The sequence below is a fragment of the Neophocaena asiaeorientalis genome, unplaced genomic scaffold, assembly GCF_003031525.2.
Source record: "Neophocaena asiaeorientalis asiaeorientalis breed wild unplaced genomic scaffold, Neophocaena_asiaeorientalis_V1.1 scaffold19, whole genome shotgun sequence".
Classification (NCBI taxonomy): domain Eukaryota; kingdom Metazoa; phylum Chordata; class Mammalia; order Artiodactyla; family Phocoenidae; genus Neophocaena; species Neophocaena asiaeorientalis.
Genome location: NW_020173388.1, coordinates 7,508,260 through 7,522,091, shown reverse-complemented (window position 1 = coordinate 7,522,091; position 13,832 = coordinate 7,508,260). Strand labels below are relative to the sequence as shown.

The 13,832-nt window shown below is 42.1% G+C and overlaps 1 protein-coding gene across 1 annotated transcript in view; it reads left to right on the top strand.

Annotated features, from left to right (window-relative positions):
- The window catches only part of CWH43 (cell wall biogenesis 43 C-terminal homolog), a 68,941-nt gene that overhangs the window by 29,574 nt on the left and 25,535 nt on the right, over positions 1-13,832 (top strand). Inside the window, 3 exon segments of the mRNA XM_024746742.1 lie at positions 1,390-1,539; positions 6,579-6,723; positions 10,787-10,848. Of these exon segments, the coding sequence (XP_024602510.1) occupies positions 1,390-1,539; positions 6,579-6,723; positions 10,787-10,848 (357 nt within the window).

Genomic DNA, 13,832 nt, shown 5'->3' with positions numbered 1-13,832 from the left:
TGGCAGGCGGATTCTTAACCACTGTGCCACCACGGAAGCCCTTTAATTCAGTTTTGATAGGAAACCACTGGAGGATTGTAAACACGGGAGCAATCTGATCTGATTTACATTTTTGAAAGGTCATTCCGGCTGTTCCTAGAAAAACAGATTGTCAGGGGGCAGGAGTGGGAGCAGGGAGACAGGTGATGAGGTAGGGGCATTAGCACAGGTGAGAAATGACAGTGGGAGGCGTGGAGATGGAGAGAAGGGGTCAAACTCAGGAGCTATCTTGGAGCAGGGCTGACAGGACTTCCTGATGGTTTAGATATCGGGGCTGGAAGTGACAAGGATAGCACCAGGGTGTTTTACCTGAGTCCCTGATAGGAGATGATGCCCTTTAATGGGACAGGAATGACCAGGTGAGCATCAGTATTGTGCTAAACTGAAGATGCCCCTGGACGGCCAAGTGACGTCCATAGGTGCTTGTGTGCAGCCTGGAGGGCCGAGTGGGACAGCACAGGCTGGGCCTGTGCATTCAGGGATCATCACTGTAGGCATGGTTCTGTCAGAAGAACTTCAGGAGCAGGCCAGACAGTGCGCCCAGCTTGAGGTCTGAGCTCTGATCATCCTTTCCATATGTAGTTCTTTGACTTAGAGTGAGGCGGAACGGGTTCTCCTATCTTTATCGGACCATTTGTAATTTCTAATTTTGTAAATTGTTGTACTGTGTCCTGGCTGGCAAGGTCATACATTCTCAAATGCGTTGATTAATATTAGAATTGTTTATGCAGATAAGTTGCCAGAGTAACAGTGCTAGTAAAATGGAGTTTGTGTATCCTAATTCTGCCCTTTTCGTGTTTCCATAGCACTTATTATTTTTTTTATTAATTAATTAATTTATTTTTGCTGTGCTGGGTCTTCATTTCTGTGCGAGGGCTTTCTCTAGTTGTGGCAAGCGGGGGCCACTCTTCATCGCGGTGCGTGGTCCTCTCACTATCACGGCCTCTCGTTGCGGAGCGCAGGCTCCAGACGTGTAGGCTCAGTAATTATGGCTCACGGGCCCAGTTGCTCCGCGGCATGTGGGATCCTCCCAGACCAGGGCTCGAACCCATGTCCCCTGCATTGGCAGGCAGACCCTCAACCACTGCGCCACCAGGGAAGCCCTCCATAGCACTTATTAAACAGAGTTGATAGTGTTCTTGGTGGCACAGTGAGACGTGCTGAATAGCCCAGATGCAATGAACAGTCCGGCAGACTGCCCCATACCTCTCTGCCACATTATTGCTCTCAGTGCCCCTCAGTGGGTTGCTTGAAGTGTGCACATCCCTCTTGAACACATATTCTTAGTCCCGTTTGCATGATATGGTGGGACCAATAGTGACGCACGTGTTTCTTTCCATTGGAATACAGGATTATGGTTTTGTCAAGATACCGCATTGTGAAATCAGAGCATCACCTTCTTCCGTCACCAGAGGGCGAGATTGCACCAGCCATCACTCTGACTGTTACCATTTCTGACAAACTGGTGGATTTTGTTGTGACCCACTTTGGGAATCGTGAGTGGGTTTCTTCGGTCTTTCTTGAAGTACACAAATGCCAAGAAATATTATTAACACATTACTTTGACTTCCATGCATTGACCTTTCTTACTTTCTTCTTTTTTTTTTTCCAAAGTATTTTACTCTGTGTTGCCGGTTTTAAAAATCAGGCATAGAGGGAGTTCCCTGGTGGTCTAGTGGTTAGAACTCTGGGCTTTCACTGCCGGAGCCCGGGTTCAATCCCTGGTCCAGGAACTGAGATCCTGCAAGCCGTGTGGCGTGGCCCCCCACCAAAAAAAAGATAAAGGAAAAAAAATCAGGCATAGAAACCTTTGAGATGCAGGCAGTCCTTAACGTTGGTACAAGGCAGCATGATGGCCATGTTAGCCAGCAGTTACTGAGCAGGTGCTGTGCTAAGTGCATTATTGTATTTAATCCTCATTTTGTATAACGTTAGTACTATTATAGCTCCATTTTACAGATAAATAAACTAGACTGAAGGTTAGAAGACTTGTCCATCCTGGGTCACACAGCTAGGAATTAAGTAGACCCAACTCAGCCTGCAAGTGCTTAAAACCACATGGTAAACCAGACTACGGAAAGATGAAATTCCCTTTTCCTACAGGATTACTCCAGTTGGAAGTACTGTTGGGATTTGAGAGTACTAAATAACATTTCTTTTTCCCTCATGTTTTCAGTCAACTGAGAGGTAGGCAGAGGAATCTGGCAGGAAGATCAAAATATCTCTTTTGATTCTGATAAATGTATTTGGACAACATGGCTTAAGTGTGTCCACATGGACCTGCTAATACATTCCCCCAACAATACATGATGCTGGCTCCCCCGAAGCAGCTGACCTACCTGGCAGGGGCAGAGTCTGTCCTGTCAAACTCTCCCCTTAGTGGAGAAGATAACACAAGGAAACACCCTTTCTGCAAACCGGCAGGTTCCAGGGAGAAGAGTGAGGAAGTGTTTGAGACAAGCATGCCCAGTTTATTCTTACAAACTTAATTAATTACAAAAATCCTCCTAAGAAGTAAAGGGTGAGAGGGAGAGAGGCCAGAGATGATTTTCTGAGTCGGTTCCCCTCCAAGGAGACATGAAGAATGGGGAATGAATTTTATCCCCAAAGAATAACATTCACAACCAGTGACTTAGTACTGAATAAATCACGAATAATACCAGCAATATGTTGTTAAAGCAAAGATAAAAGTATATAATTTATACTGTACCATACTAAACATTCTCTAATAGTAATTGAAAACACAAATGCAAAGTGCTTAGCGTTATAAAATAACAGCATATGGGCCCTGTCCACATTAATGATACAGGAGGCCACAGAGCTTTACAATGACATACAGAACATTAGAAAAACAACAAACAAAATACGGGTAGCAGACATATTCGTTTTGTTTAGGTGAAACTTACGGTATGACAGAACCCAGCATTGTTGTACTGTAAGTTTCACCTAAGCAAAATGAGTATGGCTGCTACCCATATTTTCCTATTCCCTTTTTCTCGCAGTATTACATGGATCTGTGAAAGCGTACTTGACTGTTTTCTGAAATAAGTCAGAGCATAAGGAATATAACCCAACCATTCAAATGTAATTAATGTGAACTGTTTGCTAATCAGACTCTTGCTGGTCTTCTTAGAAATGGGAAGGGTGTTTGGAGGACGGATGGTATAGACAGTCCACATCTCTGTAAAAAGATGTTTGAAGAAACGCTTTCTGTTTCTCCCAGCAATTTTCAGGTTGCAAGTATAGACATTCAGAAATTCTGCTGAGCTTAAATTGCACTTGAATTGGGTTTATCTTTTAAAAAATAGGCACTTTTGTGTTTAAAGGTTGCAAGGTCTCAACCTAAGAAACAGTTGAGTATACTCCATCCTGTTTTCCTTTGCTTTTTTTCCCCTGCCCCCTGTAACTCCCTCTGACCTCTAAAATGTGAAGAGTAGACTTGTGAGGGAAGAGAAGAGTAAAAGATAGCCCTCAAATAGTTTGGAAAAGAGGAGGGAAGGATTACCTTTCCTAACTTTCTAATAACCACATATGTAAAGCCCTGTAGCTAACAACATACCCTTTGCTTACTACCTTACTCACTTGATTTTATAATAATGACAACCACAGCAGTAATGATAATAGCTAGCACCTGTCGAGGAGATGTGACTGTAAGGGAAGAGAAGGGAAGCAGTATAGTTTAATGGCTAAGAGCATGAAACTCCAGAACCTGGAATCAGACAATCTGGTTTGAATCCTAAGTCAAGGTGTATCCTTCACCAAATTATTTAACTATCTTGAGCCTCAGTTTTCCCATCTGCAAATCAGGAGCGATAATCCTACTTATAGGATTCTTGAGGGAATTAAATAAGATATATTATCTCATGCAAAGTATATGACTAGAGTAACTGCTCAATTAATACTGGCCATTATTATTACAGCAAATCAGACACCTCTAAGTGTGAAGCGCATTGAGTAGCTTTAAAAAAAAGTCATTCATCAAACACGAATCAAGCATCTATTGTGTCCCAAGCACAATGCCAGGTGCAGCCTTTTCCCTTAGAGCCTTAGCTCTTGTCTCACTCTTTAGAAGCCCTGTCCACTCCCAACAAGTGACATGAGAAAGTTCATGCTTCAAATAACTTGTGAAGCCATCACTACATATTTTTGCTTGCCTTTGTTTTTATAATACTAGATAAAAAAATTCTTACTCTGAAAAAATATTGAGTGATTTTATTTTCTAGTGATTATGGCACATAAACATGAAATCATATTAGGAATGAATTACGGAATGCTTATGCATGTTATTAGCTGATTCAATGGGATTTCTAAAATAACTGATGACACAAATATCTCTTTACAACCAATAAACAGAAAATAGCAGCATTCCTTAGAAGTTACTTAGGTATACACTAACTAAAATTGGTATTATTTTAGGTAATTAACTGAGCCACCAGTTAATCACCGTGTTTGTTTCTTATAACGCGCGTAAATGTACAAAGAAGAAAGAGCACAGAACCTGTAGTCTGTAGTTACAGTTTTGGTTCTTTTGTAAGATAAACTCATTGAGCTCCAGTTCCCTTGTCTCTGAAAATCAGATAAAATTATTTTTTCTAGCCCACATCATAGGGCTATTGGGCCGATCAAATATCAACAGATAAGAACATAAAACGTGTTCAATCTCTCTCTTTCTCCCTGACTCCTAATTCCTCCCCCTCCTTTCTTTATACCCATACATACATATAGGTTTTATTTTTATTATTATCACTGGATAAAATTTATCTCCTGAGAAAATGTAAAGCCAAATTCACAGATTATTTTCCGATAATATATTGCTAAAACCTATTTGAATGAAAGCTCTATCTGTGGTGCAGTGACTTTGGCATCCTCTAGATCGGATTTGAATCCCAGTTGTGTGTCAGAAGGAATAGAATTCACTGCAGACTTAATGAAGGGACTACTTACCACGATGTTGGAAGGGTCAGAGGAACAGATAAGAGATGCTAAGGTACTCAGACACTAGTAATGGTGGGGAACCAGTACCATCCTTAGGGCTGAAGGAACAGGTAGAGGAAACAGTGTTCCCAGAGCCCCGTTTGACCTGGAACCAGAAGAGGGGCCACCAGGCATGAGGAATGCAGCTCGAAGAAATACTCCAATTTCCCTCTCTTCCTACCCAAACCTCACTGGAAATTAGTAGACAAGGAAGCCCAGGAGATGAAACCTGCAGAGACCAGCCTCCAGGGCATAGAGAAGGGCTGGGAATGGATCTAGGCAAAGATGTTTAGCAAATGGTCATCCTTTTCACTCTTCTGTTTCTCGAGACATCTTTTAATAGCGCTCAACTGTCTATACGTAAGAATGGATAAGCTTAGTCCTGTCTTCTGATCCTACCTCAATGAGGTTTCTCCAGTCTTCTCAGCTCTTGGTGATCTCCCTCTATCTTCTTTTGTCATTGATTTTTCTTAACAGTCATTTATTAGCTGTCTTACTCTGTAAGTGCCTGTGTTGGTCTGCTGCCTATTTGCCTTTGGATCCATTCCCGGTTCAGCTTCCTTCCAGCTACAGATTGCAGGAAACCACATTTCCCAGAGTCTAGTGCCTTCTGTCTTCTGGGTAGGTTTCACCAATGGGACGCACTAATGCAAGGCTGGAGGGCTGGAGGAGGGGAGGAGACAGAGTACTTCTCATTCTCTCTCTCTTCTTTCTCTGTTGTCTCTGGCAGCAGCTAAGTCTCTTCTGTGGCTCCAACTCCTCCTTCAATGGCCCTGGATCCTTCTGAGTAGCCTTGTCCGTAGTACCATTTCCCATCATTTAGGACTGGCTTGTGGACTCTGGGAATATCACCTCTTCCTGTTATCCCTCTAGCCCTAGAGGTGGTAGAGGTTTCTCACTGCTACTAAACTCTAGTTGCTTCACTGATTCCTGCTTGGCTTCCTATCACCTAGTAGCCAATCCCTTGTATTAAATTCACTTTGTTTGAAACACCTAGAGTGGTTTCAGTTTTTCTTGCTGGATCATGCAGATATGATGTCCCTATTTTTCCCCAGACAGACTGACTAGAAACCCCTCAGAGTCTTGATGTACTTGCCTGATTGTCTCAGTTACACACTCATTGTGCTTAACATGATCAAAGCAGTACACTTAGCCAGTATTTGACCAGGAGAGCCAGGGAGGCTTTCGGTACTCCTTGCTTTTTTTTTTTTTGAACTACTAATCTTTAGCTGTAATACTGATGACCAGGTCTTAGATGATTGTTATAATTTCTTCTGATGAAAAGTTGAGCAATTGCTGTTTTTAGATATTTCTATCCACTGGACTCCAAATGATCTGTGGGGAAAGGTCATGTTGTTCTTGGTCAAGTTTGTCAGGCTGCTCAGTTGAAGCACTGTAGCTGTCTTGCTAATTTGCATAACATTAAGTCAGTGTGTCCCAGTAGGAATTATTCTGGGTTTGTGCAGTGTTTGAAGATATTCTTTGGGAACTTAGTTAGGTACCTAATATTTTTTAAAAATTGTTTTGCAAATACAGTAAAGAGGTATATTTTTGCATTTTTTCAGAGATGACCTCGATAGGAAACTTCAAGCTATTGCTGTTTCAAAACTACTGAAAAATAGCTCTGAGCAGGTGATATTTCTGGGATATATCACTTCAGCACCTGGTTCCAGAGATTATCTACAGCTCATTGAACGTGGCAATGTAAGGGTAACACAATCTTAATAGGATTTCTGATTTCTTAAATAAAGTGTTTCTTCTTCATGTTTTGAAAAACCTAACCCAACATTGTAATATGTATCCTGATTATCTACTGCTGCATGGAAAACTACCAAAAAACATACTGGCTTTAAGTAGCATTCATCTCTTTGCTCATAAATCTGCAATTTGGACAGGACTTAGTGCAGATAGCTCATCTCTGCTCCACACAGCTAGGCGGCTCACCTGGGGACTGGAGGAGCCACTTTGCAGATGACACATTAGTGGCAAGTTGGTGGGGCTGTTGACTAGGAGCTCAGCTGGGGCTTTGGCCTCAGGGTCCTGTTTCCTCTCCATGGGATGCTTAGGCTTCTTTCCTGCGTGATGGCTGGGTTCTAAGAGTGAGTGTCCTAAGAGAACCAGGAAGAAGTTGTATTGCCTTGTATGACCTAGCCTTGTAAGTCATATAACGTGATTTCTGCTGTCATCACAAGCCTGCTCGCATTCAAGTGGAAGAAACATAAACCCCATCTCTTGATGAGAGGAGTATCAAAGTCACATTATAAGAATGCCATATGGAAAGTGGATTATTGTAGCCGTGTTTAGAAAATACAATCTGCCACATTGTACAAGTTAATCATGATGAGAGTAAGAGATAAAATGGCATACAGAGAGGCTGGCTGATCAGGGCCTCACTAAATGACACTGAATTTGTCCTTACCTGTCCAGGTCCAAAACGGTTGAATTTCTCAGTGTATCCAGATATCATACTCTGGGAAACTGACAGACAAATCAAATCCTTGAGACATATACACACTAGAAGGTTAAATGCATTCGTTTATAATGAGAAATACAATTATTATATTTAGTTAAGCCCTATGTAGATTTCTTGGTCCTTTACATGTCTTTTTTTTTTACTTTATTGTCTTGAGATAATATCTGCAAACAAAAAAACTTAACCATTTTATCAAGTGCTTGGAAAGACAGGTGAGAGAGAGCGTTGTATGATGAGGGTATTCTGTATGTGACAGAAAACACAAAATGACAGTGGCTTAAATAAGAGAAGTATAGCTCTTTATGTAAAAGTCCGGGCAGGTGATTCACCACTAGTACGGCACTTTGTGGTATCGGGAGTGTGCTCCTTCTATCTTGTGGCTCCACATTACAAGGCTTCCACTCCCAAGTTTGCCTCATGGTCCAAGATGGCAGCATCGTTGTTCTAGTTAGCAAGAGGGAGGAAGGGATACAGAGGGGACCAAGTGCATGTGCAACTTACCTCGAAGGCAAATTCCAGGAAACTGACCTCTTCTACCTACATTTCATTGACTGGAATTTAGTCATTGGCCATACCTCACTGTACAGGAAGTTGAGAGATGCAATATTTAACCTTGATACCCTTATACCTAGCTAAAAATCCTACAACTTTGGAAGAGGGGCAAGGCAGATATTAGGGAGATGAGTTAATCTCTGCCCTGGTGGATAAGGCAGAAGTGGAGTCAAGATGGACTCCTAATTTTGGCTTTGGTCAGAGGGTTTATGATGGTGACCCTTATTACTATAGAGAATACATAAGGAAGAAGAGTTTTGCAAAGAAGATGAGTTCAGCTTTAGGCTGAGTTGAGGCATCTGTGGGATATTAGTGGAGCTGTCCATTAGGCAGCTGGACATATGGATCTGGAACTGAGAAGGGCTGTCAGGACTAGAGATACAGATTAAGGGGTTGCCACCATCTAGGTGATCATTAAAACCATGGAAGGGGATGATATTGCTTATGGAGTTAGAGAATTGCAAGAGGAAGACCAAAGAAAACTCCTGATAGAGTCACATTTAGTGTGGCTATCATGGGGGTGATGGGTGAGGGAAGAGGAGGGAGATTATCTCAGAAAAGAGATTAAGGAGAAGTCAGAAGAGTAAGAGGAAAATCTGGAGAGTGGAATCACAGGGGTTGCATTAGTTATTTATTAGTGCATCACTGTGTAAGCTACAAACCTTAGTGGCTTAAAAAGAACAATGGTCCAATATCCTCATGACTGTGTGGGTCTACCGAGTGGTTTTCTGTTCTTGCCTGCCTTCATTCGTGGAGTCAGCTGTGGCTGTGGCTGGGGAGGTCTGACATGTCCCCCACTCACTGGTCTGGGGCCTCGGTGCTGGTTGTTGGCTGGACCTCTCTCTCCATGTAGTCTCTCATCAGTAGCCTACCTGGTGCCACATTTACCAGCTTTGTGACCTTGAGGCAAGTTATTTAACCTTTCTGGGCCTCAATGTCCACACCTATAAAGACGGGATAGTAATACCTATTGTATCATAGGGTTGTTCTGAGGATGAAAATAAAGTAATGCCTGAAAAGCCCTAAGCCTTGCATGTAGGAGGCACTTAATAAGTGGTAGCTACATATTTGTATTATGTATGTCTGGCTGTATGTATCAAATCACATTAGATAAATGTGTAAGTATATGGTCTATAAAGTATAGAAGACTACTATACAAGATGATATTTGGCAAATTTAAGAAAAAATCGATTGTATCCTAATAAGAGAGAGAATTTGTGTGTGTGTGTGTGTGTAAGAGGAATTTGATTTGATTTTTATTTAATACTCTGTTGGGTTCCATTGTCACAGTCAGAAGTTGTGTCAAGATTGGCAGTGGACAGACACTGTAAAACTCTTAGAGGAAAACACAGGCAGAACACTCTATGACATAAATCACAGCAAGATCCTTTCTGACCCACCTCCTAGAGAAATGGAAATAAAAACAAAAATAAACAAATGGGACCTAATGAAACTTCAAAGCTTTTGCACAGCAAAGGAAACCATAAACAAGACCAAAAGACAACCCTCAGAATGGGAGAAAGTATTTGTCAATGAGGCAACTGACAAAGGATTAATCTCCAAAATATACAAACAGCTCATGCAGCTCAATATCAAAAAAAAAAACACAATCCAAAAATGGGCAGAAGACCTAAATAGACATTTCTCCAACAAATGCGTGAAAAGATGTTCAACATCACTAATCAGATCTGATTCACTTTGTTATAAAGCAGAAAGTAGCACACCATTGTAAAGCAATTTTACTCCAATAAAGATGTTAAAAAAAAAAAAAAGATTTGCAGTGGATTCTTTTTTTGTGTGTGTGGTACGCGGGCCTCTCACTGTTGTGGCCTCTCCCGTTGCAGAGCACAGGCTCCGGACGTCCAGGCTCAGCGGCCATGGCTCACGGGCCCAGCCGTTCCGCGGCATGTGGGATCCTCCCGGGGCACAAACCCGTGTCCCCTACATCGGCAGGTGGACTCTCAACCACTGTGCCACCAGGGAAGCCCTAAAAATATTTTTTAAATTAAATTTTAATAGTCAAATTTAGTCAACATAGTCAAAAGTCAGGTATATTTTTTAAAAGAAGAACATGAATATTTCTTTAGTATGAAAGCTCCATATTTAGAGTTTTGCCAACACATTATAGAAAAAAAATGTTTATGTTGTGATTTGCTGATGAAAAGTAACGCTGGTCTCAAGCTTTCAACGTCAAATAGACTCACGATTACTTGTGAAACGTGTGTTGCCAGTGACTCAATTTAACGAACAGATTGAGCTCCTGACAAATGCCAGCCTTCATGCTAGGAACCAGGGAGCCTAGGTGATTGAGTCTTTCTGCTCAGGAAGGGGAGAGTGGAGACATCTAAACAATTAACTATACAGAGTGGTGTAGCTGGTGCGCATAAAGGACTACACAGGATGACCGATGAGCATGCAGTCAGTTCTGCTTGGGATGAGAGACTTGGAAAACTGTGCGGAGCCAGTACCGTGTTGTGATTGCTGCCTAACTCTCTCTCTAGACCACCTTCATGGTTTACTCCCAGCATCTCATACTGGGGCTAGATGGGCATATGGTAGGTGCTCCAAAAACATCTATAGAATGAATAAATGGTTTTGACCTTAAAAAATCAGTAGGAATTAGGCAGAGAAAATAGCATGCACAAAAGAAAGGCATATTTATTACTGTAGCTCACACATTTTCTTGGCAATTCAGAAGAGAGCACCATTTTTAATGCTTTAAACATTCTCTTCTCTCTTCATTATTAGGACATTGACAGCACAGATCAAGACAGATGGTGTGAATATATTATGTATCGAGGGCTGATCAAGTAAGCATAGGCGTTTGATTGGGTTTTTTTTTCTTTTTTTTTGGATTGTTGTTTTTCTTAATCTACTGTTATTGTGATCTTTTGGGTCTATCCTGGAAGGAAAAACTTTCTGGAAGCAATTAGTTAATTGTGTTACTTTTCATAGACATTGATTTGACTAGTTACCCAGTTTAACATTTTTTTTCAGTATATAGCCTAATGAGTTAAGAAGGAGTAAATGGTTAAGCAAATTAAGTTTAATTATACAAAGAAGGTGCTGTGTGAGTTATTAAGCATGATCATTATGTAACTGTCAGTACATGTTAGGAATGGCGCCATTTTTTTTTTTTTTTTTTGCGGTACGCGGGCCTCTCACTGTTGTGGCCTCTCCCGTTGCGGAGCACAGGCTCCGGACGCGCAGGCTCAGCGGCCATGGCTCACGGGCCCAGCCGCTCCGCGGCATGTGGGATCTTCCCGGACCGGGGCACGAACCCGTGTCCCCTGCATCGGCAGGCGGACTCTCAACCACTGAGCCACCAGGGAAGCCCAGGAATGGCACCATTTTTGACTGTATGCCATGGTGGAAACAGCATGGACCATGGGCTTGAATTCCAGCTTTGCCAGCTTCTAATCATGTAATCTTGGGTAAGGTAACTACCTTTTTGGAGCCACTACTATATTGTGATGAGCTCTTCAGCAGCCATGGGTCACGGGCCAGCCACTCCGCGGCATGTGGGATCTTCCCAGACTGGGGCACGAACCCGCGTCCCCTGCATCGGCAGGCGGACTCTCAACCACTGCGCCACCAGGGAAGCCCTGTACATTATATTTTAAAAAAATATCACCCCATATCAAAAAATTAATATTATCCATATATATGTAAAAACTCAAAAATACTGTAGCTGAAAGATCTCAGAATTCAAACACGTAACTGTGTAAATCTGTTTTGAAGGCAGTGTTGCTTTAAACAAAGCAAAGAGCAGTTTAATATCAAAAAAGGGACTAATCAATCAATCATTTATTCAGCAAGTATTTATTAAATACCTATTACATGATTGACATTGTTCTAGGCATTGGGGATATAACAGGAACAAAATAAAATCCTTGACTCATGGAGCTTCCACTCCAGTGGAAAGAGACAGAAAGTAAGCACGCAAGGAATAGACTATGCCAGGTGGTGATAAATGTGATGAGAAGAATAAATAAAGCCAGGTAAGAAGGACGGGGAGTACCGACGGTGGGCAGGGTCGCTGTTCTGATGGGGTGCTGTTCAGGCAGCAGCCTGAATGAGGGGGAGTCCACCTGCATACATCCTGAGAAGAGCATTCAGGCAGAGGGAAGAGGAAGTGCAAGAGTTTTAGGAGGGCATGCTTGGTATATTTTGATAACAGTGAGGAGGCCAGCACGGCTGGAGTAGAGTGAGATGGGAGGTGATGTGAGAGAGGTAAGGAGGGACAGATCTTGTTGACAGTGATAGATTCATAGGGCCCTCCACTTACAGGGTTCTTTAGTGGATGCAACATGCTGGCGACCATCCCTGAAACTCATCCTGAAATTCCGTTAGTACAGAATCTGTTTGGAGCTATTTGACCTGAGAACTCTAACTACCCTCCTTGGGGCAGTGCTGGGAACTGTGGGACAGTGGGGCCTTCTAGGGTGGACCTCTCTGGGCCTTACTTCCTCCTCCATACAGAGCAGTTCATCACCCAGAGGCATCTTGGCGTTGCCTGCCTGAAGAGGGGAGCTAGTGTGGAACTGATCACCCCTTAGGTAACCTTCTGTTCTAAGATCTGTGATCTGCATTGATGAAAGAAATGGTTGCCTTCTGGAGATGATACAGAATCACAGGGTCAACTTCTCTCCCTTTGGAGATATGGCTTGTTCACTTATGAGTCACAGTCTGGTGAAAGCAAACCATTAGGTTCTACTGTTCTTTACCCCACTTGCCATTCAACAAGTATTGATGGAGCATAATGTATGTCAGCCACCAGGGGTATAGCAGTGAACATTCAGAGAAGCATCCCTCAACTGGCTGAGGGAAGATAGACAATGATTGGAATGATGGAGTCAATAATTCCATTGTGTCTTATTTTAGGAGGTGATAACTATAGTGAGGAAAACTTGAGCAGGGTAAGGAACATCCAGAATATGGAGATGGGATGCAGTTGTAAATAGGGGCTTGGGTAGGTCTTAATGATAAGTTGACATTAGAGCTAAGATTTGAAGGAGTGGCCCATGTGGCTGTCTGGGAGAAGACCTTTCCAGGTAGAGGGACCAGCTAGTGCAAAAGCCCAAAGGCAGGAGGGCTGATGTTTTTGAAGAAAAGTGATATTCGTGGGGCAGGAGTATGTATATGGAGATGGAGGTAAAGGAGGTAAGTGGGGAGTGTATGGGCAGCGAGGGAAGGGAGCAGGTCTTGTGGACTCTTATGAAGGACTTTGGATATTACTTAGTAAACTGGTTCCTGGATAATTTCATTGGTTCATATGCTTACTGAGGTGGCCAGGGAGGCCCCTGAGATGCTAAGCTCATTCTGGTTACACTAATAATTCAGAAACTCTAAAGACCCAGCACATGCCCATATGGCTGCAGGACAGATAGCTTGACTATTATTTTGGTGTTCCCAAAACATTAAGGTGGGAGGGAGCATGCTAGTTTTGTAAAGTATATGATATCTCAGATTGAAAACACTGCTTCTATTTAAATTCATATTAAAGTGGTTGCTTTAATGGGGTTATTAGAATTTCTAGAAGACAGTTTATGATATAGACTGAAAAAGGTATATATTCAAGATGTAAAAATTGTTAGTTGCCAAGGGACAGGGGTATTTATAGTACCAGTGTCCATAATAGTTGATCACTGGGCTCTGTTTGTACATTTGTGGCCCAAGACCTTCTTTGTCTCTCCTTAGGAGAGTGGGATGGAAAATATATGTGTATATTTAGAAATATTTGGAGATATATATATATATATATATATATATATATATATATATATACACACAT